At 40.9% G+C, this 26,623-nt stretch overlaps 1 protein-coding gene across 3 annotated transcripts in view; it reads right to left on the reverse strand.

The window, feature by feature from the left end:
• Nucleotides 1-8,158: 8,158 nt before the first annotated feature.
• SPATA13 (spermatogenesis associated 13) overlaps nucleotides 8,159-26,623 on the reverse strand; it is a 75,397-nt gene continuing 56,932 nt past the window's right edge. Inside the window, exons 6-13 of one of the 3 annotated variants that reach the window (XM_077298321.1) lie at nucleotides 25,468-25,647; nucleotides 25,180-25,365; nucleotides 24,080-24,259; nucleotides 22,615-22,847; nucleotides 18,366-18,495; nucleotides 16,415-16,787; nucleotides 13,943-14,017; nucleotides 8,159-12,600 (exon numbers count right to left, since the gene is read on the reverse strand). In XM_077298321.1, coding sequence (XP_077154436.1) covers nucleotides 12,419-12,600; nucleotides 13,943-14,017; nucleotides 16,415-16,787; nucleotides 18,366-18,495; nucleotides 22,615-22,847; nucleotides 24,080-24,259; nucleotides 25,180-25,365; nucleotides 25,468-25,647 — 1,539 coding nt within the window. In that variant the 3' untranslated portion in view covers nucleotides 8,159-12,418. The remainder of the gene's footprint in view (nucleotides 12,601-13,942; nucleotides 14,018-16,414; nucleotides 16,788-18,365; nucleotides 18,496-22,614; nucleotides 22,848-24,079; nucleotides 24,260-25,179; nucleotides 25,366-25,467; nucleotides 25,648-26,623) is intronic. The other 2 variants (XM_077298322.1, XM_077298323.1) reach the window with 2 other exon arrangements.

Below are 26,623 nucleotides of genomic sequence, written 5' to 3' on the forward strand. Positions count from 1 at the left end.
CTCAATTGTGAAGTAGGGAGCGGAAGGCTCCCTGTTCCATCATTGTATTCACCAGTATCTGTATCCCGAGGATACAGATACTGGTGAAATTGAGATGCTGGGCAGCGGGCAGTGACACGTGGAGCGGGATGCCACTGTTTCCACCCCTTTGGCTGTCTTGATCCGTGGGTCATATGCATCCTTTGCTGTTCCTGTCTGGACCTGCAATTTGCCCAGATCTGCTTTAGATCATTAGGTTGGTCCCTCTGGCAAACAAAGCATATAATGTGCATGAGCTCAGCGTTTTAGACTCACTAGATGATTTGCATACTTGGCATGTATTTTTGCTGCCAGATTGTTATACATGTTACTAAAATAAATGGCTGAAATCTGCTCTGTTCATGTACCGTTCATATGATTCATAGAAGACACTTTGTGCTGACAGATCCGAGTGAACTTTGGCTGGAAATCTGCCAGAATTGTTTCGTAAGTAGTTAATATTTTAAGAGAGTTTCTCAGATGTTAAAATTTGTAGCTACCATACAACATCTCACTGGGAATGCATGAGAGCATGACAAGATAGAGCTGTGGGGATGATGCCACTGCTTAGCTTGATAACATTGCTACATGCTGACTAGATGCAGTATGCCATGAATTTACGTAGCGTGTGTTATAAATGAGATAAAGAATGATGGCATTTATTAAGAACTCTGCAACCAGATTACAAAGTACACGTCTAGGATTAAAACACAACCTTTACTATCAATTCTAAAAGGCACAAAACATACCGAAGTATATCACCAACAACAAAGTGCAAGGTGCATGAGACAAACAAACACTAAACAAAATGCGGATTGCGCTTTAGATCAGTACTTGGACCCAGTCCAGAATACCCAGATCCAATCTCAGAAATACTGGTCTCTGATTAGAAATATCCACAAGTAGCTTCTCCGATCCTTCAGCCACTTATAATAATATACCACTCAGTCTCCAATGTGTGGTTATCTTGATATAGCGCAAAACACAATAGAGTTAAAAATCACTCACATTCCGGGTTTGAAAACAAGTACTAAATAAACCCTGGTGGGTGTAATTACTCTCTACTACGGGTTGAATTAACACATCCGTTCTTAACCACAATAGGATTTTAACCCCAAGTCAAATGTACTGTGAAGTCAATATGCCATCAGTTTAGGGGTTAACAGTGTAGATCAATGAATTCCCAGATATCATTTTACTTCAATGCAGGATATATACTGTCCTCAGTACTCGAGGGATACACTCTACACACATTATTCCTTATATCCGGTGGAATTCTTCTCAATAATAGAGCTATGACTGGCATGCATAGACTTGAAACGATCTCACCCGCCTGGAAACCATCCTATCATACGATCTCTGTTCCAATGGTGGCGGTGGATCCTTTCCCCATACTTTGGTCCCGACGCGTTTCGTTTTACCTCATCAGGGGATACCGTTGGGGTTATTAATACCTCTGCGCCCAGCCGACGCTGTCCTCCATGCGATGGTCAGTGCAGTGTGAGTTGTTCTTTTAAATGTGCCCTGTGTCTAGCTTCCGGTTACGGTGACGCGCAGGTGATGGTCACCTGACCGAGTGTGCAAACCGGATATGCGCTCATTTGGAATGCAGAATTGATAGTAAAGGTTATGTTTTAATCCTAGACGTATACACAGGCAATTATTAGGATTACACCCCAAGCTGAGTACAGATAACTCAGTAACCTTAGAGAAAGTTTTAATATAATCCATGATGTTGTAGTATAAAACAGCTGCAGGCTTATGCCATAGAGGGACTGTTAAGCAGACAGCAGATGGTGCTGTTTTAACCATGATAGTTTATGTGCATGTAGTTCCTCTGTACACTGTAGTGTGTATGACCTCTCCGTTTCTTCATGTAATCCTTCATGTTGTAATGATGAATGCAATGGTTGCTGTATGTCCCAAGTAAAATGGTTCATTCTCCACAATGTCCGAGTGCTGAGGATTCCGGTGAAAGCTAAAATCTTAGCGATGGGACACCTTTTAATAATCACCAAGTGAGTATTTTTTATTGAAACTGATCGAGACACATGTGCAGACCTAGATATATCTGTTACATAGTTGATAAGGTTGAAAAAAAGACATCAACTCCATCCTATAATCCTAACATATTGATGCAGAGCAAAGCAAAAAACACTTCACGTAATAAACTCTTCCAAAACTCTTAAAGGCTATGTGTACATAGTGTTTTTTAGAGACCAGCGCAGGAGTTGAGCTTTCCCAGCCAACTTTAAGACAATGCTAGTGGTTTGCCGCCTAAACTTTCAATCTATACAAAGAATGTCACTTCTTTTAACTGCTTCAGGGTTTTCGAAGAGACGCAAGACAGAAAATGTGCTGTACATTATGTCCATTCATGCGTTATTTTTTCAGGCGGATTCCAACATTTTTTTCACACTTTATTTTTACCTAATCTTTTCCCCCTTTTTATGTCCCCCCAATCAGCCCCATACAGTGATATTTTTTCAACAATTAGCCCCATATAGAAATTCTGGCCCCATCCTGTAATAATGTCCCCAATCCTTTAATAATGTTTACCTTCCTTTTAGTAATGTCCCCCATCCTGTAATACTGTTCCCTATCCTGGTCCCCATTTTGCAGTAATGTCCCCAATCCTGTAGTAATGTTTTTCGTTATGTAATAAAGTCTCCGATCCTGTAAAAATGTCCCCAATTCTGTAAGAATGTCTCCCATCCTGTAATAATATATCCAATCCTGTAATGTTTCCCTTCCTGTAATAATGTCCCCCATTCTGTAATACTGTACCGTATCCTGGTCCCCATTTTGCAGCAATGTCCCACGTCCTGTAATAATGTTTTCCATCCTGTAATTTATTGTTACTGGCCCACCATCCTAGTCCCCATTTTGTACTAATGTCCCCCATCCTGGTCTTTATCGTAGATTAATGTCCTCATTTTGTAGTAATGTCTCCCATTCTGGTACCATCTTGTAGTAATGTCCCCCATTCCGGTCCCTTTCCTGTAACAATGTCACCTATTGTTCCGTTTTTTCACATAAATAAATTTAAGAAAAAATCTTCTCATTTGACCTTGCTCCTGCATCAGTGGCCTCTTCCTCCTCCACAGCCAGGGTGGCCTGAGGAGATGGACACACCAATGGCACCGTCCTCTTCCTTCTCCGCCTCCGGGACGGGAACACAGACATCAACTGTTAGTCTCTGATTGGCCAGTGGATGATATAAGTATTGCAGAGAAGGGAACTGGTCTGCACCGTGATATCATTCAACTAAATGTGCATTCGGGGACGCACATTCATCTGAAAAGAAGAACCGGTATTGGTGGCCCCCTGACTTCCTGGATACGATCATCTTGGGAGCTCAGGGGGCTGCACAATAAGCCACGGGGGCTGCATGTGGCCCGCAGGCTGCATATTTGAGACCCCTGCTCTAAACTGTGCCCTCACACTTTTCTCACCCCATACTGTTCCCTCACATTCCACCTCTCCATACGGTCTCCTCACACATTTCTTCTCCTCCTTAACACCCTGTCTCCTCTCACATTCCCACTACATATTTTCTGGTCACAAATATTCCCCATACAGTCTAACACATTGCTCCCCTCCCCCGCACTGCCATGTTATTACACTTCCTCCTCCCTCCCCACCCTCCACCAAAAAACTTCCGGTTTCTTTGGATTCATTTTAGCACTTACCTTGCCACTGACAATCTCCTATGTTGTGTAGGTGTGATATAGGCAGTGTGATCAGCTGACCTGATCATGCTGCTTACATAGCACTGACCCAGAAGTCCTTGTGTTCAGGGATTCTACTGTAATTGCGCCTGAAAAACACAAGTGGAAATTAATTCAAAGAGGGAGTGTTTACACATTTTCCAAGCTGATTGTTTGACAAGAAGCTCAGAGAATAGTTGAATCCCACTCCTAGGAGGTGGCTAAGTTCTACCTCCTGCGATAAACATAGGACCATTGTGTTAGGCTATCTGACACTGTCCCCTTACTGACTCCTTCCAGGGCGAATGCTCCACCTGCTGTGTCCCCGCTCTCCGGATATGCCACTTTATGTTCTCTTTTTGCAAAATAAATATAGAAATGAGAAATATAGATCAACAACACAGACGGCAAAATACCGCCATAATGTTACTGAACAAAACCCAGTGTACTAACGCCAATACTACCAACAATATCACTTTTTTTTACTATTGTTGAAATAAATGACATTTTATTAGACTTTTTCATTGCTTATGCCTTTCTATCCCTGGGACATTTACAAGGGATTATGTTTAATATGATTGTGTTGAGGTGGGCAACACACCTTTACTGGACATTTGATAAAATTAATTTTAACAATACCACTTGTAGGGTTTCACTCTCTTTGGTACGCATTAGGCATTAGGTAGTGTTCACACAGGCAATGCAGTTTTGGTCCAAATACATGCAGTTTTTATTGCTTTCCACAGGTTGCACAGCACTAAAACAAACTCCTAATCCTAATTTGCTAGCCTTGACCAGGCGCTAACTAAACAGAACAGACCCTGGCTGCTAATACACGGCTGAGGTAGCCTCTGATCGGTCAAACAAATCAGCTATTGTCCAAAGCAACCACTGATACTTGCGGTTCTCTGCTCATGACCTGTGCATACTCTTCTCAGAGAGGGATTCTCTCCTGTCTCTCTTTTCAGCTTCAAGACACATCCAGTTTGGTCAGCTTCCCTGAACCCTTAGCCTCTTTATATGCACAGCTAGCCAGGTGCACTAATCAAAGCCTGCAGAGCTAGGATTTCACCCTAGCCTACTTGGCATTGCTACACACTATATAAGAAACACATAATATCACCACACCATGACCACATATTACAAACATATAGCAACAGAATAGTACCTCTATACTGATTATTACCAAGAAAAAAAACACTAGCAAAACCAATTTGAGAAAGAGACGTTGTAGATATGAGTTTTACACATGTGCTCTCTGCACCAAACATATTTGTCTTTTTGTAAGATAAATTCAGTGACTCATAAGACATAAACACTGTCTCTGATCATGATCATTCATTATCACTGATTTTCTCCATCTGGACCAGAGGAAGTGGACACAAGAGAGAAGAGTATAGTTGAAGTTGAGGCTTAGCTGAGTACTTGCAAGTGCACACCGCCATCTGCTGGTCAAAGGCAAAAGTAAAGAAAGAATTACAGTAGTATGAACTTGATGTTTCTGATCCTACAAGAAGAGTTTAAAGAGAACACCAGGTGATTTGACACCTGTATTGCAGTTGCTAATTATAAAAGCCTAGCTGGGCGGAGAAGAGGCAGTTGGCACCAGAAGCAAAGACAAGTCCTCTGGCTGTTAGGTGGACTTATAGCCACCACGGCCATATAATGGTCCTAGAGCGGTCAGCTGCTAGAGAAGGCCTGAGGTGTGTGGAAGATCTATGCCTTGCTTCAGTAGAAATCTGTGCCCAGCCACAGTAGAAGTCCAAAAGCAGTGCCAGCAGTAGTCTGAGATCAGTGTCAGTAGAAGTCAGTGCCCAGCATCAGTAGGAGTCCAAAAGCAGGGCCAGTAAAAGTGTGTGATCAGCGCCAGTAGAAGTATGTAACCACTTGCAGTAGAAGTCCATAACCAGTGCCAGTGGAGGTACATAAGCAGCGCCAGTAGAAGATCTGTAAGCATCGCCAGTAGAAGCCCATGACCAGAACCAAACCAAGCTCTGGAGACGATCCTTCTGTAGCAGATGACCATTCGTGTGGGCCATTACCAACATAGACGTATGGTACAGGGTGTGGGCAGGGGCCGTGCTTCAGAGAATGGAGATGGCCCATGTGACGAGCACACTGTATACCCAGTGACGTGCATATCTAAGTACAACAGAGGCAGGGGTACACTGTCGAAGGCCTGGGCCAATTTCTTGACACTCTCCTAGTGTCCAGATCCTCATGACCTGGTATTTTTGACAAGGAGAGAAAAGTTTTTAAAGATAATCAAGCAATACCTGACCGACCAAGCCAGCATACTCCCTAAAGGTACCGTCACATTAAGCGACGCTGCAGCGATAGCGACAACGATGCCGATCGCTGCAGCGTCGCTGTTTGATCGCTGGAGAGCTGTCACACAGACCGCTCTCCAGCGACCAACGATGCCGAGGTCCCCGGGTAACCAGGGTAAACATCGGGTTGCGAAGCGCAGGGCCGCGCTTAGTAACCCGATGTTTACCCTGGTTACCAGCGTAAAAGTAAAAAAAACAAACAGTACATGCTCACCTGCGCGTCCCCCAGCGTCTGCTTCCTGACACTGACTGAGCTCCGGCCCTAACAGCAGAGCGGTGACGTCACCGCTGTGCTTTCACTTTCACTTTAGGGCCGGATCTCAGTCAGAGCAGGAAGCAGACGCTGGGGGACGTGCAGGTGAGCATGTACTGTTTGTTTTTTTTACTTTTACGCTGGTAACCAGGGTAAACATCGGGTTACTAAGCGCGGCCCTGCGCTTAGTAACCCGATGTTTACCCTGGTTACCAGTGTAAAACATCGCTGGTATCGTTGCTTTTGGTGTCAAACACAACGATACACGGCGATCGGACGACCAAATAAAGTTCTGGACTTTATTCAGCGACATCACAGCAGGATCCTGATCGCTGCTGCGTGTCAAACTAAACGATATCGCTAGCGAGGACGCTGCAACGTCACGGATCGCTAGCGATATCGTTTAGTGTGACGGTACCTTAATTCCTCTGTGACCTTCAACTATTGGGTCTCAAAGCTGGACACTTGGCCTAAGCTGTTTCTCTGTGCCTTGGAATTGTTGTGCTGCCCTTCCACTAGCATCTTGTCTGAGCAACTTTTTAGTGCCACCGGGGGGTCATAATAGAGAGGCGCAATGGCCTTTCAGCAGAGAATTCTGACAGGCTCACTCTGATAAAAATGAACAAAGCCTGGATTAGCCCTGACTTTTCCACACCACCAGATGACAGCAGCACATAAAGTGTTTTTAATCTTCAATATTTGAATGCGGCTCTCCAGTTGCCTTCCAGGGTCTATGGATGACCCTCTATATTTTTTTTTCTCTCTTTGTACTTATGAGTGTACAAGTACTGCAACAACACTTACTTAATATTTGAATGAGACGCTCCAGTTGTTGCCTTCAAATGTCTATGGATGACCCTCCTTATATTTTTTTTCCTGGCTTTGCACTGTGTGGAGAGCTTTTAGGAGTGTAGAAGTACCACAAGTAAATTTTCTTAATATTTGAATGAGGCCCTTGAGTTGTTGCCTTCAAGGGTGTATGGATGACACTCATTGTTTTCTGGCTTTGCCCTGTGTGCAGAGCCTATATGAGTGTAGAAGTACTACAACTATACTTTCTTAGTATCTTAATGAGGCCCTCTAGTTGTTGCCTTCAAGAGTCTATGAATGACCCTCTTTATAATTTCTTTCTGGCTTTGCACTGTGTTCAGAACCTTTATGAATGTAGGAGTACAAGAACTACACTTTAATATGTGAATGAGACACTACAGTTGGTGCCTTCACGAGGAGTATAAGGATTTTTTTCAACCTTTTGATGGACCTTCATGGTTCATAAAATTACATTTATTTACTCATCTAATATTTACATAAGCCATTATTCTGCAATTGAGTCTTTTAATGAAAGTAGTTTCCCAATAATCTGCTAGTCAATGGGCCCAATATCTAAAAGAGGTCTCACAAAACTGCTCTATTGACAAACATATGGAGATATCTAAATCTAGCAGGTTGAAAGGGTTAACTAGAACCATAGAAAGTCTAGAGGTTGTGTTGAGAATCATCTAAATTGACATCTAATTTCAGTGTTAACAATAAAAACAAAAACAAACCATTTTTCTTTTTCCATTAACTGTGTCTGGTATTGCAGCCCCGACCCATCATATGAATAGAGCTGAGCTGCAGTACCAGTCACAGCACATGGATAAGTGAGGCGCTGTTTTACTATTCTCATATTAGCACTTTAATGTAATTTGTAGTTCATACTACAATGGCATCATATTTCTAAGCACCTTCTCTCCTGCAACCTTAGCTATCAATTACCTTAAAATTACACCTTGTGTTTTACTTTGGAAATGCTGCTCCATCTGGTTTTAATAATGGCTATATTGAATCATAGAACCTATGGAATAGAGTAAAACCATTTCTGGGGGTAAAAAGGTAGATTTTATTTCCTAAACTAGGATAATCCCTTTAAATCACCATGTGCATGGCTGCTCAGCTTGCCATGACCCCAAACTGTACCACTCTTTGTGCATACTAGTCTATATATGCTGTATTCAGTCATACATGGTCTATATACACTAGCCGGGAAGATATATAATCTCTTTCATGCTGGTTGTATCTTCAATATTGCGGCAAAAACTTAAATATTTGTAAATTTTAGAATAAAATGTATAAATAAAATCACACACATCTCAAGTCTTTGGAGGTTTGCTTGCTAAAATAACAAGCCATTTCTTAACATCTTTGAAATATTCCAACCAAAACTTCATCAAAAGTTCAGTGAAATGTAACAGTAAAATAAAAGTCCATCATAAAAGTCACGAAAACTACAGTTCATTACAAACAAGGTAAAAATTGGTTCATGGTTTCATATTAACACTGAACTGAAAATAACACATTCCAGTGCTAAGAGACGTGAACGAAATCCTGGAACCAAGTGAGAAGGTTCCTCCTCCAGATCATTACAAGCTGGTCCTCGCATTACTGGTTTGGGAAAAATGACTTTTTCATTATGAAAAATAGACACAACAGAATAATAAAACTGTATGGTTAGCTATACAAAATAAATACCAAAGTCTAGTGACCAGAGATACACACACTTTCAGTGGAATATCTGGAAATATACAATCATTTTAGCAAGATGGCCATTTTTTTCTTCGAGAAAGATCATGTGTCAAAGTATATGGAAATTCCTATGATCTATTTTCTACGAGGTGTACAGACGTTTCAACTTTAGGATCTTCTACAGTAGATCACCACATAATCTACATGACGGCTTGATCATCACCACATAATCTAGCCGTCATGTAGCCGTTCCCACCCAACTTCCCCATATACATACACATTATTTCAGTGGGGATCTCAGAAAAAGCCATTGCCAGATCTTTCTAAGGCTATGTGCACATGGAGCGTTCTGGTGCGTTTTTAGAGAAAAAAATGAGAAGGAACACAAAGAGCCCAATTCATCGAGGCCACCTTTGCTTATGCCACTCATGATGGAGTCAGACATATCGAATTCATGAAGAGGTGCCAGCCTCTTCCGGATTTTGAAGCGTCTGACAAATGTCATGCGCCTCCATGCACAACACAAACTAGAAATCTTACTCCAGACAGGTACTGGACTGAGATTTCTGAGGTAGGGAAAGCAATGTCTCATCATCAATTTGACAAGTTGTGGCACCACCGCCCCAGCTCTGTACATTTTGGTGTGAAAATACCAAAAGTCACGCCTAAATTTTGCAACTTTTCAAAGCTCTTAAGCCAGAAAGCTTTGATGAATTGGGCCCATAGTTTTGGAGAAGTTTTGAGATTTAGAGATTTTCTGATCAGTTTCTGCTCCAAATACTCCTTAAACTCTGTGAGCACATAGCCTAACAGTGGCATTCCTCATTAAGAAAAAAAAAAGGATCAATCATGGTGGCAAGCAACATGACCAGTCCTTCTCTTTCCCAATATCTGCAGTCAGGAGCCACCCATAAACATAAGATCGTTCGATAATGTATTTAATCTGTTCAGCCATAGTAAGCAACATTTAGATGGGTGGTCTCAGCCTGGTAATTAGCAACAATCGAGATTACACAAGTCAATTAGCACTCGTTTACTCGCCTTTTTACACAAACTTATGGGAACAAAATTCTCATTTTGTCCTCATAAAGCATCATGTTGTTGGCAGCGTATTCCCCATTTACAAGGATGTGCTGCCGACAAAAATCTGTTTACCCAATGAACAAGCACTTTGATTGCTTGTTGGGTGATCACTGGCATGTTGACATGTTCTGATAATTGGGAATGAAACCCTCACTGATTCTCATCCCATCTAATTTCACCTCAAACCCAGTTTGACATAAAACTGTGGAAGGAAGGAACTCGTGCTCATGTTACAGTGGCCTAAAGGTCAACATGATGGCTAAAATGTGTGGAAATCCGAATACTACAAGCCTGAGATATTACAGCTTCTTTTCTTTTTACTTGCACCCAAAAATGAACACACCCCAATTTCAGTTTGTGTTGAAGGGAACTGTTCTTTGAATTCAAGAAAACTCTAGAACATTTCGAGACTCAGTTGCCATGTAGACCACTACATGAGTCTCCTTGTCATTGAGGACCCATCTAGAAGTATTTAGATGATCATTATTAGAATACTACACAAAAATAGTGGCATTAGAACATTTAGGGAAGCATTGTCAATGGCTCCTTGGGTTTGTGAAATTCTAATAGATTGAAGGCATATTTTATTTCTGGCAAGTCCACATCTCAAGGAGGCTCCTAATCCGGTTTCACAGCTGTGATTCCCTCTCTTCAATGGAATCAGAACAAGCATGGTTATTGTAATAAACGCCATAATGCTTGTGTGACCACAGCCTTAGTCTCTTCCATAGAGGATTTGATTAAAAAAAAAAAAAAAGTATACTACATTCCCTGCATGGCCCTAAAAGACCGTGAATAAAATAGTTATTTCACCCCTGGAACGTATAGGTTTAACAAAAAATATACACAACCCTTTATTCATGTGTACAATATTCCAAAAGGTAGGTGTTCCCTTTCACAAGATACACGTGCAGGAAAGGTGCTCAAACTATTCTTCTTAATGTTTTATTATAATGGGAATCCATCTAAAATTAAAGAGCAGTAGCACATTCCCAAGAGTACACTGGTACACTGACCTTGCATAGTAGCAATTTTTTAGTTTGGAAAAAAAAAAGATAATTAAAAAAAAAAAAAAGTTAGAACTGTATTTAAAAAATGCCAAATTTTGACTAGAGCTCGGATTAAGTAAAATACAAAGGACAAAGTGCATATTGAATGATCAAAAAATATTGCAGAATATTTACTGGATTAACTTAGAATTGTCTTCCTCTCTAAATGGGTCTTAAAAAAATATAAATGCTTCTGTTTATCCAGAGTAGTCCATATCTCACGTAGAAGGTTCTCCAACACTTTGGGACTAGCTCATCAAGAATGGCGTTTTATACATTAGTGTTGAGTTGTCTGCTGGAATAAGATGCTCCAAATTCATGAAGAATCGTGCTCTTCTTTATGAATATCGCTTTGGACCAGTTTAATAAATGTACTCCAGGTCTAAGGGGTAACGTCTCTCCTTGTGGAGTGGGACGTGCCTGACATGCCAGTGTAAGGAGACTTATAGGCCATATAGGCTGCAGGTCTGCAAACTGAGATTCTGGTTTGGATTTTATTCTAAGTCATATTGCAAGGCTCACTGAAGAGTGGATATTGACTTTTAGGACTGTTACTTCCAGTAGGTAGCTCTAGCATTCCAGTCCTATTCCTCTCTGAAGAGGCAATTTGCAAATGTACTCCAGTCATGTCATAATTTAACCTAAATTAGCGTAAATTACTCTAAATTTGTTGGCCTTCATTGCTCAGCTCCACTCTCTTTGCAAATAGATGTCAGAGTACAGAATGAGCAGAAGCTAAATTACTAATTTCTATTAAATAATTTTCCATAAAGACGTATATCAATCAGCTCAGCTAATTTTGCTCCTTAACATGGTGATTACATCTTGAACTGAATTCAGTGTAACGGGTTCCTTTAAAGTTGTTGCTGCTAAAATATGAAAAACTTGGCTTTTTTCCTATTTTCTTCAACTGAGCAGAACCAAACTACAGATAGGTACAGCACTGTCCATGAAGAACACAACCATGTCAACCTTACATGAATAATATGGAGCACTGCAAGCCACTTTACCAACCTTGGAAAATGCAACTGTCCTTGGCGGGCACCATCTACTGAGGGCACTTATGTGGGTTCCTTCATTAACATCACTTCCTCAATAAGAAGAAAATGGCCACCAGTCAACACTATAATCTAAACCAGCCATAATTTATTTTTTCCTGATGTATTTGCAACTGGCTGTAAGAAGCTTATAAAAGCTCATAATTTCACTAGAACCAGACAAAAATTAAAAAAAATTATATATTTACATATTAAAAGTGTTCCATAACATCATAAGTCCAGGAATAAATAAAATATTCATCAACAGCCAGTCCTCCCCGTAGTTTCAGATCACCAATTTCACATTATTGTGTTTTCTTCCCCACCTTCTAGGAAAAACACTAGTTGAGTTACTTAGAAATAACGTCAAATCTTGAGATACGGAAAGTGTCCTTCACATAAATACAGCAGTTCTCTTTCATGTCCGATGCCTTCATTTCTTGAAGGGCGTGAGCTTAGTGATTGTGGTCCAGAATGGAGAGGTTTTTCTCTTGGGCTCTGCCAGGGAAAACACCTGCTGTTGTGGAATGCTGGTGGGAACCGTGATGTGACGCTGGTGGATCGGGTGCAAGTTCTGATGAGGAGGGACGGCAGGAATTCCATTGTAAGTGACACCTGTGGCAGAAGACAGATAAAAAGTCATTATTTACCCTACATGGATAACCACCAACTATTCTCAATGAGATTTTGCAAAGTACAAGTCTTCTCACAACTTGACAAATGCCAGGAACTACTTATAGTTATAGTTATGTGGACACAGACAATAGAGAAGGTGGAGAAATTAAAGTTCCCCGTCTCCTCCACACCTGTGATACGATTCTCTCATCCGAGAACATTGGGTCACAGTAAACGGAAACTTGGATCAAAGTGTCATAACCATAATTAATCCAATTCTCTTGGAAGAGAGAAACATCGAGTCCAAACAGTAAACTTTGCCATATGCTGCCGCTTAGGATTGTCCTCAGCATAAGCCTGCAGCTGTTGTATACTCCAACAGAAACATGGCAGTGATCAGCTAACTAACGAGCAACTTCATTAGTTTTTGAGGGCGTAAATTATCACATCAATGATTATTCATCCTCATACAGTTTGTGTCATGCTCATGGAAAAAGGGGTTTTCAAATATCAACCTAGGCTGCTTATGGGAAGAATTTTGCATGGGTGTGTAGGTCGAGGATAAAATTATAAAAAAGAAAAAGCTTTACTAGGGCCGGGTGTAGATTTTGTGGCCTACGCTCAGGTCTCATATTTGATCCCATATCACTTTTTGAGGTCTGAATTAGTGTAGCTCGATGTAATCTAGACCATGAAGCCGCGACAGCAGCCTCACTGATCTAATATTGGTAATGACAGAATTAAGAATGTCCACATCCAGCCCTTAATTTATTCAGTCATGTTGATCTGTTGCTCAACAACAGCAGAATACAGGGATATTGTCAATGACCCATAAGATACCCCATACACAGACAGCGGTGGTGCCGGGGAAGCCAGTTACCAATGACTGCTGAATGTCACCGTATTGGGGTTAGATCCAGCCTGAGGCCTTGGCTATGCTGGAAATCAGTCCCTGACAGTACAAACATAATTAGGAGCAGTCTCCAATCATGTATTGATTTACGTCTGTCCAGTAGTAGTATTACATTTATCAAGGTCTGGTGCGTTTGTGGCATGTCGCGTATGTGAACCGTTAGAATAAGAGCAGGTTAACTCCTATAGTTGAGTGGGGTTCCTTCCACGGGGAAAAGCATCACTAAACTCAGTGGGCAAGCTTAGAAAAAGTAGGCCATACTACTAATATCACACGTATGTATGATCTTTGGAGATATGCATGCAAGTAACATTCTTAGAGATCGGTATCTTGACAGTCATGAAAGTCATCTGCTTATAGGCCTGAAAGAACAGAAATCAGGGAACAATAGACTACATATAACTATTTAAAAAAGAAAAAAACACCCACCTTTCATCTTGCCCTGACGAGATTTTTTTGCATTGTTCATGGCTTTTTTCTTTTGGTCTTCTGATATTTCCATTCCTAATAAAAAGACAAAATCAAAACTTGTTATGTTGATAATGTGGATACCTAGCACTGTATGGCATCCTGGTGGCACACGGGTCACATTGCTGCGTTCTCCTATATAGGGTTACGTATCGGATTTGTATGCCTTCACTGAGAAGTTTTCAATGAATGGCAGAAAGGATTGCTTGGTGCCCGTATTCCACTTAAAGCCTTCGTGCCAAAATTGTAGAAGGTAACGCTGCCAATGCCAAGACCAAAGGCTTGACTAGCTCCAGAAGTGGAATCCAATTTTAATTTTACCATAAAGCCTTCGGGAATACATTCCTTCCATACTTATATATGACATTATTATAAGTAGATACCAATGAATCTGTCCAAAATGTATGCCATACCAAAGTTGTAGCACAATAATTTACAGATTCAGAACAAGCGAGATACGCAAGCAAGGGCCTGTTCCATCATGACTGATCCACATGTTCATGACTTCACTGGGAATTCCCTCTAAATCTCCCAAAACTGGGATTTGGACAGAGCTGGTCACTTTCTTCTCCATCTGGCCTCAGTTCTGTTTGTGACAGTCTTTTTAGGAAGGCACAATAGTGAAGTGTACGATGCTATAGTGTCCATCGAAAAGAAGACGGACACTGCCTGTACAGAAACCAGATAGACGAATAGTGATTCTGTCTGCCTCATTATAGTGAATGGCTCCACCAGGAGCGTGTCCACATCCAATATTTAGGGGTTTCAGACAAAGCTACCATGATGTGGGCCAAATGACGCATGAACAGGTGATAATACAATAAAATCCTGTATTTATACCGGATTGATACAATCCACAGAACTTTATAATCATATGGTTGATACGTAAAGCCAAACATTTAGGAATAAGGAGAACATCTAGTAAAAAAACAAAAGCACAGAGGACCCTGTTCCTTAAGGCTCACAGTTCATCATTACATGCATCATGCAAAAGAAAAGGGGGCTGATAATCTAATGATATAGTCAGCCCCCTTCACACACTGCTCCGCTCATAGTCAGGAAACGCTGTCCTGTGTTGGACAAACACTAGTAAAGGACCCACCAGGGTGCAAAAACTGAACTTGTACCTGACGGTCACGGCATATTTCAGACCTGAACTGTAGTATACTATATAAATTACAGTTAGATGCATTTTAAAAATAAAGAAAAGAAAACTGGAACATCCCTTGAAGCCTGCTGCAAACAATGAAGGTATCCAAGTACATCAGAGGCAGCATCACAGCCCATAAAGCAGAATGGTATAGTTACCAGTGGTGATGAGAATATAAGGAATTGCGAAGTGATGTCTCATACTTGCTGGCGAGCGGAATGTGAAGAATCCAGGTAAAGTGATGCCTTCTAGCATGGGATATCAGTTTATATAGAGATTACAGGGGGAGGAGATTATGCCATATTATAGAATTGCTTCTTTGGGAAAATTCCGACTGTCAGAACATTCCAGGAAGAGATCCCCCCCTCCACACGGCAATACCTTCCTGCTAAAGTTGGCCGTGACTCAGCCTTATCGCACTTGTGAAAGTCCAGCATTTCCAAGCAACGCTTTCCATTGCTATTCATTCAACAGATGATCTACGGCTTATACATAGTTACGTGGTTATATCTTATGCAACCGCTGAGGTTTACTCAGGCATGTCCAATATTTTGGGAATCACTCAGATAGTCATGTTAAAAATAAAGGAAAAAATATACTAAAAAAGGAGAACGCTACCATCATAGCAACTAACAACCATCACAATGTTTAGGGCCGGATCCTCTTTGGTGAAAGTCTCTTGGGAAAATATTGGGTGGGAGACCATACATAGTGGTAAGTGAAATCAATGACCTTTATCTATAGGCAGGGTCTTTTTCTGAAGCCAACAGCTAACTTCAGTTTTTCTAGCGATGGGAACTCATGACGTTACTGCCATGCGCCCCAAGTCATTTGCACGTCAGCGTCAGGTGCTGGCCTCTGATTGGCCAGCAGCATGTATTGCAGCACACGGACCCCAGCCCCGCAATACACTTCAGCTTAATGTGCATCCATCGGTTTGTGCTAACGTCAGCAGGCCCCTCACCCGCACCAGCCCGGTCGAGACCTCGATCCTTACGCCCCTGCCTGCTTCCTAGGGGAGCTAAACCTAGTGCTTTTAGCATTGGAGAAGGCTTATATGGTAGACATGAAAGAAGACAGATCATAGACAGTTCTTGCATGAAGGAAGGTAATTTGTCTTTAACTCTTGCAGGGTTCAAATGGTAGTAGATAGGTCAGGGGCTCTTTTTTGTGGAGCATACTTGCAACAGCAACTCAGAAAACACTTTTGTGTGCAGAGTGCAGAATGTTATACTTTTGTTGTAGCTCCGGGGTAAAAAACTAAAACTACATATCAAACTTACCCATATCTTTGTCTTCCTGGACTCTCTTTCTTTCATCTAAGAATGCTTGGAGCCATCTCTGCTTGTCCTCTAGTTTTTTGGCACAAAATAAATGCACTTCGTCAGCTTGCCTATTCACCATCTTAAAAGCATTCTTAATGTTTAGATTGAAGTCCCTGTCTTTTCCATCTTCTACGTCAGTAAATTCCTTCTCGTCCATGTCTATTCGGCCCTTATAATACAATATGTCCCTCCGCAACAAGTCCTTCTTGCAGAAAACCAGCTGGTGGTCAAAGAGGAAGAAAGTCCTTTGTTGGCTCTTGCCTTGTTTCAAGAGCTTTGTTAGTTCCCCTGAATGGATCAACTCAGAACTCCGGGCTAAGATGTCTTGTCCCTAAAAAATATAAGTATATTGACATTTTAAGGCCTTTCATTCTTAACAATGTGCAATCTGGGAGGGTCCAAACTTTTGGTATTTAGACTTAAGGCCCCGTCTCACTTAGCGACGCTAAAGCGATCCCGACAACGATACGACCTGTCAGGGATCGTTGCTGCGTCGCTATGTGGTCGCTGGTGAGATGTCAAACAGTGAGATGTTCCAACGATCGCAGCTACGATCTCACTGTTTGACATCTCACCAGCGACCTGTAGCGACCTGTACAACGATGTCACATGGGAGCTATTATGACGATTCAGTGTCTGAGTCGTCAACGAGGTCGTTGGTAAGGTGTCAAACACAGCGATGTGTGCTACCCAGCGGGACCTCAACGATCAAAAAAAGGTCCAGGCCATTCCGACACGACCAGCGATCTCACAGCAGGGGCCTAGTCGCTGCTACGTGTCACACATAGCGAGATCGCTACTGAGGTCGCTGTTGCGTCACAAAACTTGTGACTCAGCAGCGATCTCGCTAGCGATCTCGCTTAGTGAGACGGGGGCTTTAGAACAAATGTGGCACAAAAACATTGGGATTGGGGAGAGAGGAAACTGGATTACAAACTGTAGCTGAGCTGTATTTACAATTCTGTAATCGTCAGACCTGAAATCTTCCAGTAATTTGCTTGCAATCTTCCAGTAATCAGGAATGGGACACAGATTTCTAAAATATCCCTATACAAACTATAAAATGGAGAAGCAAAGATCTGGTTTGCCCCTGTGTTAAAAGGGTGATAGTTGTCAGTCCATCCATTGGAAGCCATACCGATTATAAAATGGGTGTCCAAAGTCTCCTGTGTGAATGGTACTGTAGTGAGCAGGCATGACCATCACTTCTATGGGAACGGCGGTGGTCCCAGATTGGCAATACCACATCCATGGAGAATGAATGGAGTGGCGGTCGCGCATGTGCACTACCATGCTATTCACGCATGCGCACTTTGGGACACCTATTATCACGATCGGGGAGGGTCCCAGTGGTCTGACTCCCAGCAACCATCCCTCTTGTTGGATAAATGTGTTGTTTATGCGACAACCCTGATAATTGTACACAGCCATTTCTTAGCCATAGTCACCGAGTTTTCCCAGATCACTTGATCACACTTGCCTAAAGCATAGGATCAGGTGATCACTCCAGAAGTAGATTTACAATTCCGCAGTCAAGAAAAGCTTGGCAACAATTCTATTAGGCCAAGTAAGTCCTGTAATACACGCTTGGATGCAAAGTAGTCCTATAATTTCTGTTAAATCTGAATGTCAAGTAATATGGCGGTCATGAAACCTTAAAGGGGTCAACACCCACCTTTTCTACATTCCTGAACAGAAATGCTGTTATTGAGTATTACAACCCTTTTTTAGGAGACTATGGTTTAGAGTAATTCAAGGAATGCTCTCTTTGAAGAAAATAACGGCACAGTTCCAGTCACAGATTATTATTGCACAATTGTTTCACAATCCCCAAAACCATCACTTTAGGATTTTTTCATTTCCTAGCATGCTGATGTTCAATATCTGCAGTACAAATCCAAGAACTCACCTCCCACCCAACTATAGAGACCTGCCAGCAGGCAATTTTGTCAATGCTCTCCAGGCGCCGTTTCCGCTCATTAATTAAGCAGGCAACATTTTTCATGGCTTCATAGGCTTCTCTTATTTTGTTGTAATCCCTGCAATGTCAACAAATCAGGTGTTAAACATATCAGAGCATATTCTAGAACACATCGAAAGGAATGAAAAGGTGTTGACCAGTTCAAAAAATGAAGGATACCGACATTTTTTCCCCAATACGACCATAGTGAGCAGGATAGTTTGCCGAGTACCAGGGCAAGGAAAACCCATAACCAAACAAAAGAATGGAAATTTATAACCAAACCGAGACGATAATCATAAAAAAAAAAACAAAAAACAAAAAAAAACAACACAAAATACAACTTCTTCAGGCTCTGCTCACATCTACATTGTGGATTCAATCCTACATAGAAACCCTAATGCAGTGCTGCAGCGCCCCATGGATCCCACTAACTTATAATAGGCAAGACCCCGTTATTTTTCAAATTCTGTTTGGGCAAAATAATAATAATAATTTGATTCATAGAAACATTTGTGAAAATTACCAGCTGCCTACTAAGAAGAGTTGGTGCAAGCACAGAGTCGAAATTGTAGTCGAAAATCAACATGTGAAAATATTGTGGGACAATGCATTTGGCTCACACCCAACTTAACTATCGAGAAATAGAGGGAGTATATTGTCGATATATCAATACCTGGAGAAAGCAGGGTTGATAAAAAAATAAATTAATAAATAAATAGATGAAAAATATCAAAATCGAAATTCGAAGACTGGCACAAACCAGTAACTGTTATTAGTGGTCAACGGCACACTCGGTGTGGTCCCCCAAATCCTGAGGAATCGCTTTCAACTCATTTTTAACCAATTCACAGTCAGTCAATGGCAGAAAGAAGCGTTGTTCTGTGTACATTCTTTGCTGATATATTACAACATCCCAGCTTCATGGGAAGAACCCGATGTGTAAAGAAGGCAAACACCAACTAGTGATGTGGCAGTTGTGATTTATTAAGAAATAATTATTGTTATTTATATAGTGCTAACATAATCCATAGCACCTTAGAATTCAGAGGGGAGATGTACAAACAATATTAAACCTCAATGAGTAACGTATAGTTTAACAATTCAAACAAGAAGAGTGCAGGCCCTGATCACAAGAGCCTACAATCAATAAGGAAGTAGGAGGGACACAAAAGGTAGAAAGTGCTAGTAGTATACCGTCCAGCCATCATTGTAATAAATACGAGTATTCATGTAAAGCTGCATGGACCGCTCACCAGCCAGTAACTGTCTATATCTATATATAACGTGCTACTGAGTGCGTGGAGGGGGTGGGAACAGATGGTAGAAAGGACCAAATTCTTAGAAAAATGCAGGAAGTGAGAACTGCATGAAGTTAGAGTAGTGAAGTGATGAGAGAGGCATGCCTTAAAAGATGTGCTTTTTTTATGGCACGTTTAAAACTGTGGACCTTGAGAATTATCCGGATTGTCTGGGGTAGTGCATTCCAGTAACTGGTGCAGCGTGAAAAAAGTCTTGGAGACGAGAGTGAGAGGTTCGGATTATGGAGTATGTTCGTCATAGATCATTATTAAAATGGTAGTGGTAGAAGACAGATGTAGAAGATGTGGAGTGCTGTAGTACTGTGGAGAGGACAGGTAGGATGGTAGAGATATAGGGTGTTGCAGTACTGTGAAGAACTTTGTAGGTGAATGTTATAAGTTAATGTTATAATCTGTAGTGGATACACAACCAGTGCAATGGCTGGCACAGAGTAGGGGCATCAGTGTAGCAGGTGGACAGAAATATGAGCCTAACTGCTGCATTCAGCATAGTCTGGAGAAGGGAGAGTTTAAAGAGAGAAAGACCTATTAGTACTGGGTGGCAATGATCAAGATGAGAATGAATCAGAGCAACAGAGGTTTTGCCATTAGGAATATGAGAAAAGACTGGATTCTGGAGATGTTTTTGATGTGTAGGTGACATGATCTGAGTGAAATATAACCCCAAAACAGTGGGCATATTACTTGGGAGTTATGGTTAGGCCCCACACAGATATGGAATTATAACACAAAATCTTTAGATTCCAACCTCAAAAATGAACCAAGAAGAATAGACAATGTAGCAGTGAGGAGCTGTATACTGCAAGTAATGAATGAGATGTCCATGCCATAGTGGTGACTGGAACCCTCTGTTCCATTTGGTATTTAAACCATGGATCTGAACTTCTAAAATATTCATGTTCTCCCATAAATAAATTCCTAAATATTAGGGTCAGGAAAGCTGTGCACTCTCTCTTTCCCGGGATGGAAAGAATGGAATATTTTCAGCCATCACATTGCAGACCTTCTCCACTTTCCCCTCCTGTGCTCTAGCAAAGCCCGACACTGCTCTCATTGTGTTCCCGAGAGGACCATCCGTTAGCCCAGATAGAGGGAGGTCTGCGGTCACACGATACACCAAGAAGTATGGAGTGATAAGAGGAAGAGAAATTAAGAATATCATTGGGAGGCCAGGGAACTGCAGCAACGAGAGACATCAAAACAACGTTAAAAGCCAAGTGAGATGAATGTGTCAATTCAGGAGCGAACAGTGACAGTTTGTACTGAGGGCTGAGAAATGGCTTGGGAATTGTTCCAGAGGAGATAGACAACAAAGCCTGTGTGCTGGATACATATATCTCCCTTTCCTTAGAATGTAAATGAGAAGTCTTCTGGCTCAATAACCTCCCGCCTTCCCATCATTGCTCCTTATCAGTAGGTTTTCACACTTTTCTTATATTCAAGCGCTATAAATCATGCAAATAAAACATGCAAAAGAGTTTACACACTAGGGACAGTGCAGAAAAAAACAAAACTATGGCACCTCAGTTACATTCAGCAGGGAAAGAGAACACAGTAGAGTCGTTTGATAAAAGCATTTTTTTTTTTTACTATATTTATAGAATTAAATCCATCTGAAGTAGAAGAGTCTCAAAAATAAGATTTTGCTTGATATATTTCTGTTCCGTCATCGTTGCTGAAAAATAGAGTAAGGCTAAGTTCACACTGGGCGTTTTTGCAGCATTTTTTATGCTAATTTTCACCAGCTTTTTACACTACCGGCAAAGCCTATGGGATTTCAGAAATCTCATGCACACACTTTGTTTTTTTTTTTATTCATCAGTATTTTGTGCTTTGCATGTTTTTTTGGACATAGAGCATGTCAATTCTTTCAGCATTTTTCACCCATTGACTTGAATGGGTGGTGAAAAAACTGCACCAAAAACGCAGGTATCAGGTTTTGCTGCGTTTTTTTTGTGCCAAATCCTCATTCTATGCACTAGGACATTTTTCTTCCCCAACACTAAACTTTATCGGCATGCACAAGAGACAAATGTAGCATGCCAAAATCTCAGCAAAAAAATGCCCAAAAACGCAAGGAAAACCTGCTTTTTTTCTGCCAAGAGATAAGGTTTTGTGGCAGAAAAAAAAAAACACTAAAAACCGCCTAGTGTGATCTTACCCTAAAACATTTTACATTTGCAAACATTGATATAATGTAAAACTATCACTATTCTGCAGGAGGAGCTGAAAAGATTGATATTTAATTTAATGGGAAAGTAATTTATATAAACTGTCATTTATTTATCTAAATCCATGCTCTTACTATGCTTAGGAGTCCAGTGGGTGGTGTTCCTAGTCAATGACTGTCATATAGGGAAGATGGTCAGGGATAACTCCTCCCACTGGACTCCCAAATACTAAAAAGGAATAAAAAAAAAAAAAGTTATACTGATTTTTCCCCCCAATCCTTTTCTTTATATTAATCTGCTCTTCCTGTATACTGTATATATCACGATGCCGGGAGCTCAGACTACAAGTAAAACGAGACATTAGTTTATGTTTGAATCAATGCATACAATTGAATCAGAAGAAACTGGTTATAGGAAAGGAGTAGAAGATTCTAAAAAAGCTATAATAGAATTGTTTTTTTATTTTAATTTATTTTTTATCAATATTTATTATTTCATCTAGATAGTTTACAAGTGTTGAGTGGTAAAAGAATATTCAGTAATGCAAATATATAGTAAACCATAAGATACATTTATGGTAATAAATTTGCACTAATATTTCAGACAAACTTAAAAAAAAAATAAAAAAAAAAAATACTATGTGTAATAGTTCCAACTAAAAAAATGTGAAGAAACAAATAAGTCATTTAGCGGCAAAGTTCCCACCTGTGGTCCTGGGTCGTGTACTTGAGTAGCTCAGCTAGCTGCAGAGGATACTTGCAGATCTTCTGGACTGGAGTCAGCAGGAAGCCATCAATAGCTATATCGATCATCTGCTGCAGTAGCCGACAGGCCTCAAAGAAGTGACGGTATCTGCCGTGCTTCATCAGGTTGGAAAGCTCCAGGCAGGCGTTGGGGTGGTTGTTACAGTACTCGGAGTAGATTGAAAATCCTTCATGCTACATGTGTGTGCAAAAACAAAAAGGAAGCATCACAATGTATTCCATTATCTTCCATGTATTTACTAATTGTCGAGATCATTCACAAAGCGTTTGACCTTGGTGATATAATCTTTATCATGATGTTTAATTTTTTTTTTTTTTTTTTTTAGATGTTACAGTGAGAGTTTACAAACCCTGTGAGTCTTTTGGCTAAGTTGAAAGTCAAATTGCTAAACCAAAAGTGTATGATAAAAGGTTTTATGCCAGGCTTGGACTGGCCCACAGTGGCGCAGGAAAATCCTCCGGTGGGCCCCTCTGCAGCAGTGGGTCACCTACATCACTATTTGAGCAGTACACCTGATTCGCTATGTACAGACCAATCGATCATCTCATCGTTTAATCAACAAACTACCCAGTTTATCATTTTATAAAAGCAAAGCAACATTTTTTAAATTAGGATAATAGAACCTTTGCATGTAGCTGTAGAGTGGGCCACCAGGGTCCGTGTCACTGTTGGTCCCTTGCCACTCCGGTCTGACACGGTGTGAAGCAATACATGCAGTTCTGGCCTTAGGTTAGTTGATACCCTTTGAAGTTCTTCTATAGACAACTCCACCTTATGATGTACATGAATGTGCTTAAATAATACCAACACAAAATTCTCAATTACCATTGCCATAAGGTTTCGAAAAAAAGTAGCCTAAATAACACGATTCATTTAATTACACCAGGTCCCCTGAATGTGCCTTTCCATGAGATCGGTATCAAGGAGGCCATGCCATTAGGGATAGTGGTACCCCTCTCAGTAGTAACAGGTGACATTCCTCTGGCCACATATATGGTGGACCAGCTATAAGGTAGCTATACACATTAGAGGATTATTAACCAAACCTGCCAATTTCAGTCAAACGGGTGCCCTGGTGCTATCCGTACTCATGCACAATGGCAAATGTGGGGAAAAGAAGGCTTGGGTATACTTTATTTCTACATGTGCAATCCTTTTGTTTCTACAGGAGAAGCTACCACCAGTAGTGACTGGCAATGGCTTATTCCTCTCTTCTTATTGAGAGCATATGAAGCTTTTCCAAGCCAAGCATGACTGTCTATGGGAAGGTACAGAGAATAATGGTGGGTCAATGGCCATGTTATATGCCAAAACCACAAAACCACTTTAAATCTGGGTACATACTAGGAACTTGTTGCCCAACCCAGTACATAGTATTTTTTAAACTCACACATACGCAACTCACATTTTCAAGAAAGCAACCCCCGATTTCACTCAGATGAGGCTCTTCTTTGTTGTATTGCTTCTCCAGGTTTTTATAAAATGTTTTCTGGAACCTATAGACCTCTTCAATATTTCCAAAGATGGTTTTGAGTTGTGCTTCAGTGAACATGCTTGTGTGCTTTCGACACTGCTTGATGTAGCCCTGAGATTGAAAAAAAAAGAAAAAAAAAAAGATTTTGTAACTTTTTATTTTATTGGAATCAATATGGGAAGGATGGGCATGGAACCTGGCATATAAGCACACTTATTTTATACTATAAGTGTTGGTCAGCTGAAAATAAATGTATTTTATTAGAAATGAGAGGACCGATTTGCCGAACTCTGGTCCATCGACCAAGTCAGTACTCTGTGACTGCTGGTGGGAGACCTCCAAAACTTCTTAGCTCCCAGCACTCTTGACTCCTAATTTAATTTAAAGGGTTTGCGTGACATCATCTTTGCAGAGTGATACATACACAATGTCGCACCAGCCCCGCTAATCAAAATACAAAGTCAGGAATGCCGGGCAGTGAGGAGATTCGCAGACCTCCCGTAAAGTGGTCACAGATTACTGACCTGGACAATGGACTAGCGCACCTGTGGATTGATTCTCCCATCTCTGCGTTTGAATGTTCTTCAAATAGTAGGACTTATTAACATACTTTAAAAGGTACTAAGATCTGAAGACATAAGCACAATCTTGGCACTTCCATTTCCACACCAGATTAGGTTTTCTGTGTTGACAGCTAATCAATGATGTGTATGTAGGGGGTTTGCCTACTTGATCGTTTAAATAGCTAAACATCCCCCTTACCACTCAGAGCCAAAGAACAGACCCGAGACTTCATTGATATTTTCGGAATCGAGCATTTTTAATTGAAAGCCTCACCCCAAACTCTATCTGCTTGAGGCAATTCTAAAATTCCTGTATTGCACATGTGTTACTTTGCATGAGCCTTGTAAAAACAATAAATTATTTCCTCCTCCACTACAAACTCAGAAAAAAATGGAACCAGCATATAAAACTAAGTGACTAAGTATGATGTATGTTTAGGGGTGGGGAGAGAGAAGCCTGCACTTTACCTCGCAGATGTCCTTCAAATGTTTAATGTAGACCCGTTCTGTGTTCATTATCTCTTGAATTACATTTGTTCGCATTTGCTCCTTGTTTTCAGTGCTCTTGTGACGATATTTAGCAATATCGGGGTCTTGATCTTCATCGTGAAGGCTACCTGAGTTTTCAGAGATATCTTCTTGATTGACTCGTAACTAGAAATATATAACAATTTTTTATTACTGAACTCGAGGTTTATGGTTTTGAGGTTGACATCTTGGACACTATCTTATTTATGTGGCCAGTTGATTCCTTACCCTTACAAAACTTGCTGGAAACCAGGCTTCGGCATCTCCAATTCGTCCCCACCACCAGTCCTTATTTGAAGCTTCAAGAACTCGTATGACATCTCCAGCTTTGAAGGCCAACTCCTGATCATCCATGGTAACATGATCCCATAATGCTTCTGCATAAACTGTGCTACCATCACTTATCAGCTGAAAGAAAATACATCAAGAATAAATGACTAATGTCCCAATTAAAGCAGTGAGCAGGCGTCTAGTCTAACACAAAACATTTTGAAGTCCCTGAATGGAAGGAGGATTCTTTTTTGTGTGGTAATTAAGGGGAGCTTACAGCATACACTTTAGAGGTAATGTACAAATATATTCTTGCTCAAGACACCCCGAGATGTGTGATGCAAGTTTACCATACACATCAGACTAACGACGGTCAAACTTGCCAATAGCAGAGGATCCTGAAGACAGTCTGATGTCTATGGGGGCTCCCAACAGATGATGTCAGAGGGGACAGGGATCCAGCATGTCCAATTTCAGATTGCCGATCCTTTAGTTCTAAGAGATACCCCAGCACTAGAGATGTCGGACAGCGGCTCTCTTATACAGAACACAGGAGTGCCCAGCAGAGTGAGTGTTCCTATTTTAGGCAGGGGTGGGCAAGATAGCTGTTGGCCAAATCATTATTTAAACCATTGTTCAGCACACAGTTATCTACACTCTATGGGGTGCTCGTGGTCTTTACTCATTAGCTTATTTTTCAAACTGTTCAATTCGATTTTGCAAGTTTTCCCACCTACAAAGAATGGAGAGGTGTGTAATTTTTATCGTAGGTACACTTCAACTGTGACAGAGAGAGCATCTAAAAATAAATACCAGAAATCACGTTGTATGATTTTTTAAATAAATTCCATTTTATTGCATGAAATAAGTATTTGATTACCTACTAACCAGTAAGAATTCTGGCTCTCACAGACCTGTTAGTTTTTCTTTTAGACACCCTCCTACTTTGCACTCATTACTTGTGTTAATTGAACCTGTTTGAACTTGTTACCTGTATAAAAGAACTGTCCACACACTCAATCACACTCCAACCTCTTTACCATGACCAAGACCTAAGAGCTGTCTAAGGACACCAGGAACAAAATTGTAGACCTGCACAAAGCTGGCATGGGCT

The sequence above is a fragment of the Ranitomeya variabilis genome, chromosome 3 (genome assembly GCF_051348905.1).
Source record: "Ranitomeya variabilis isolate aRanVar5 chromosome 3, aRanVar5.hap1, whole genome shotgun sequence".
In the NCBI taxonomy this organism is placed as follows: domain Eukaryota; kingdom Metazoa; phylum Chordata; class Amphibia; order Anura; family Dendrobatidae; genus Ranitomeya; species Ranitomeya variabilis.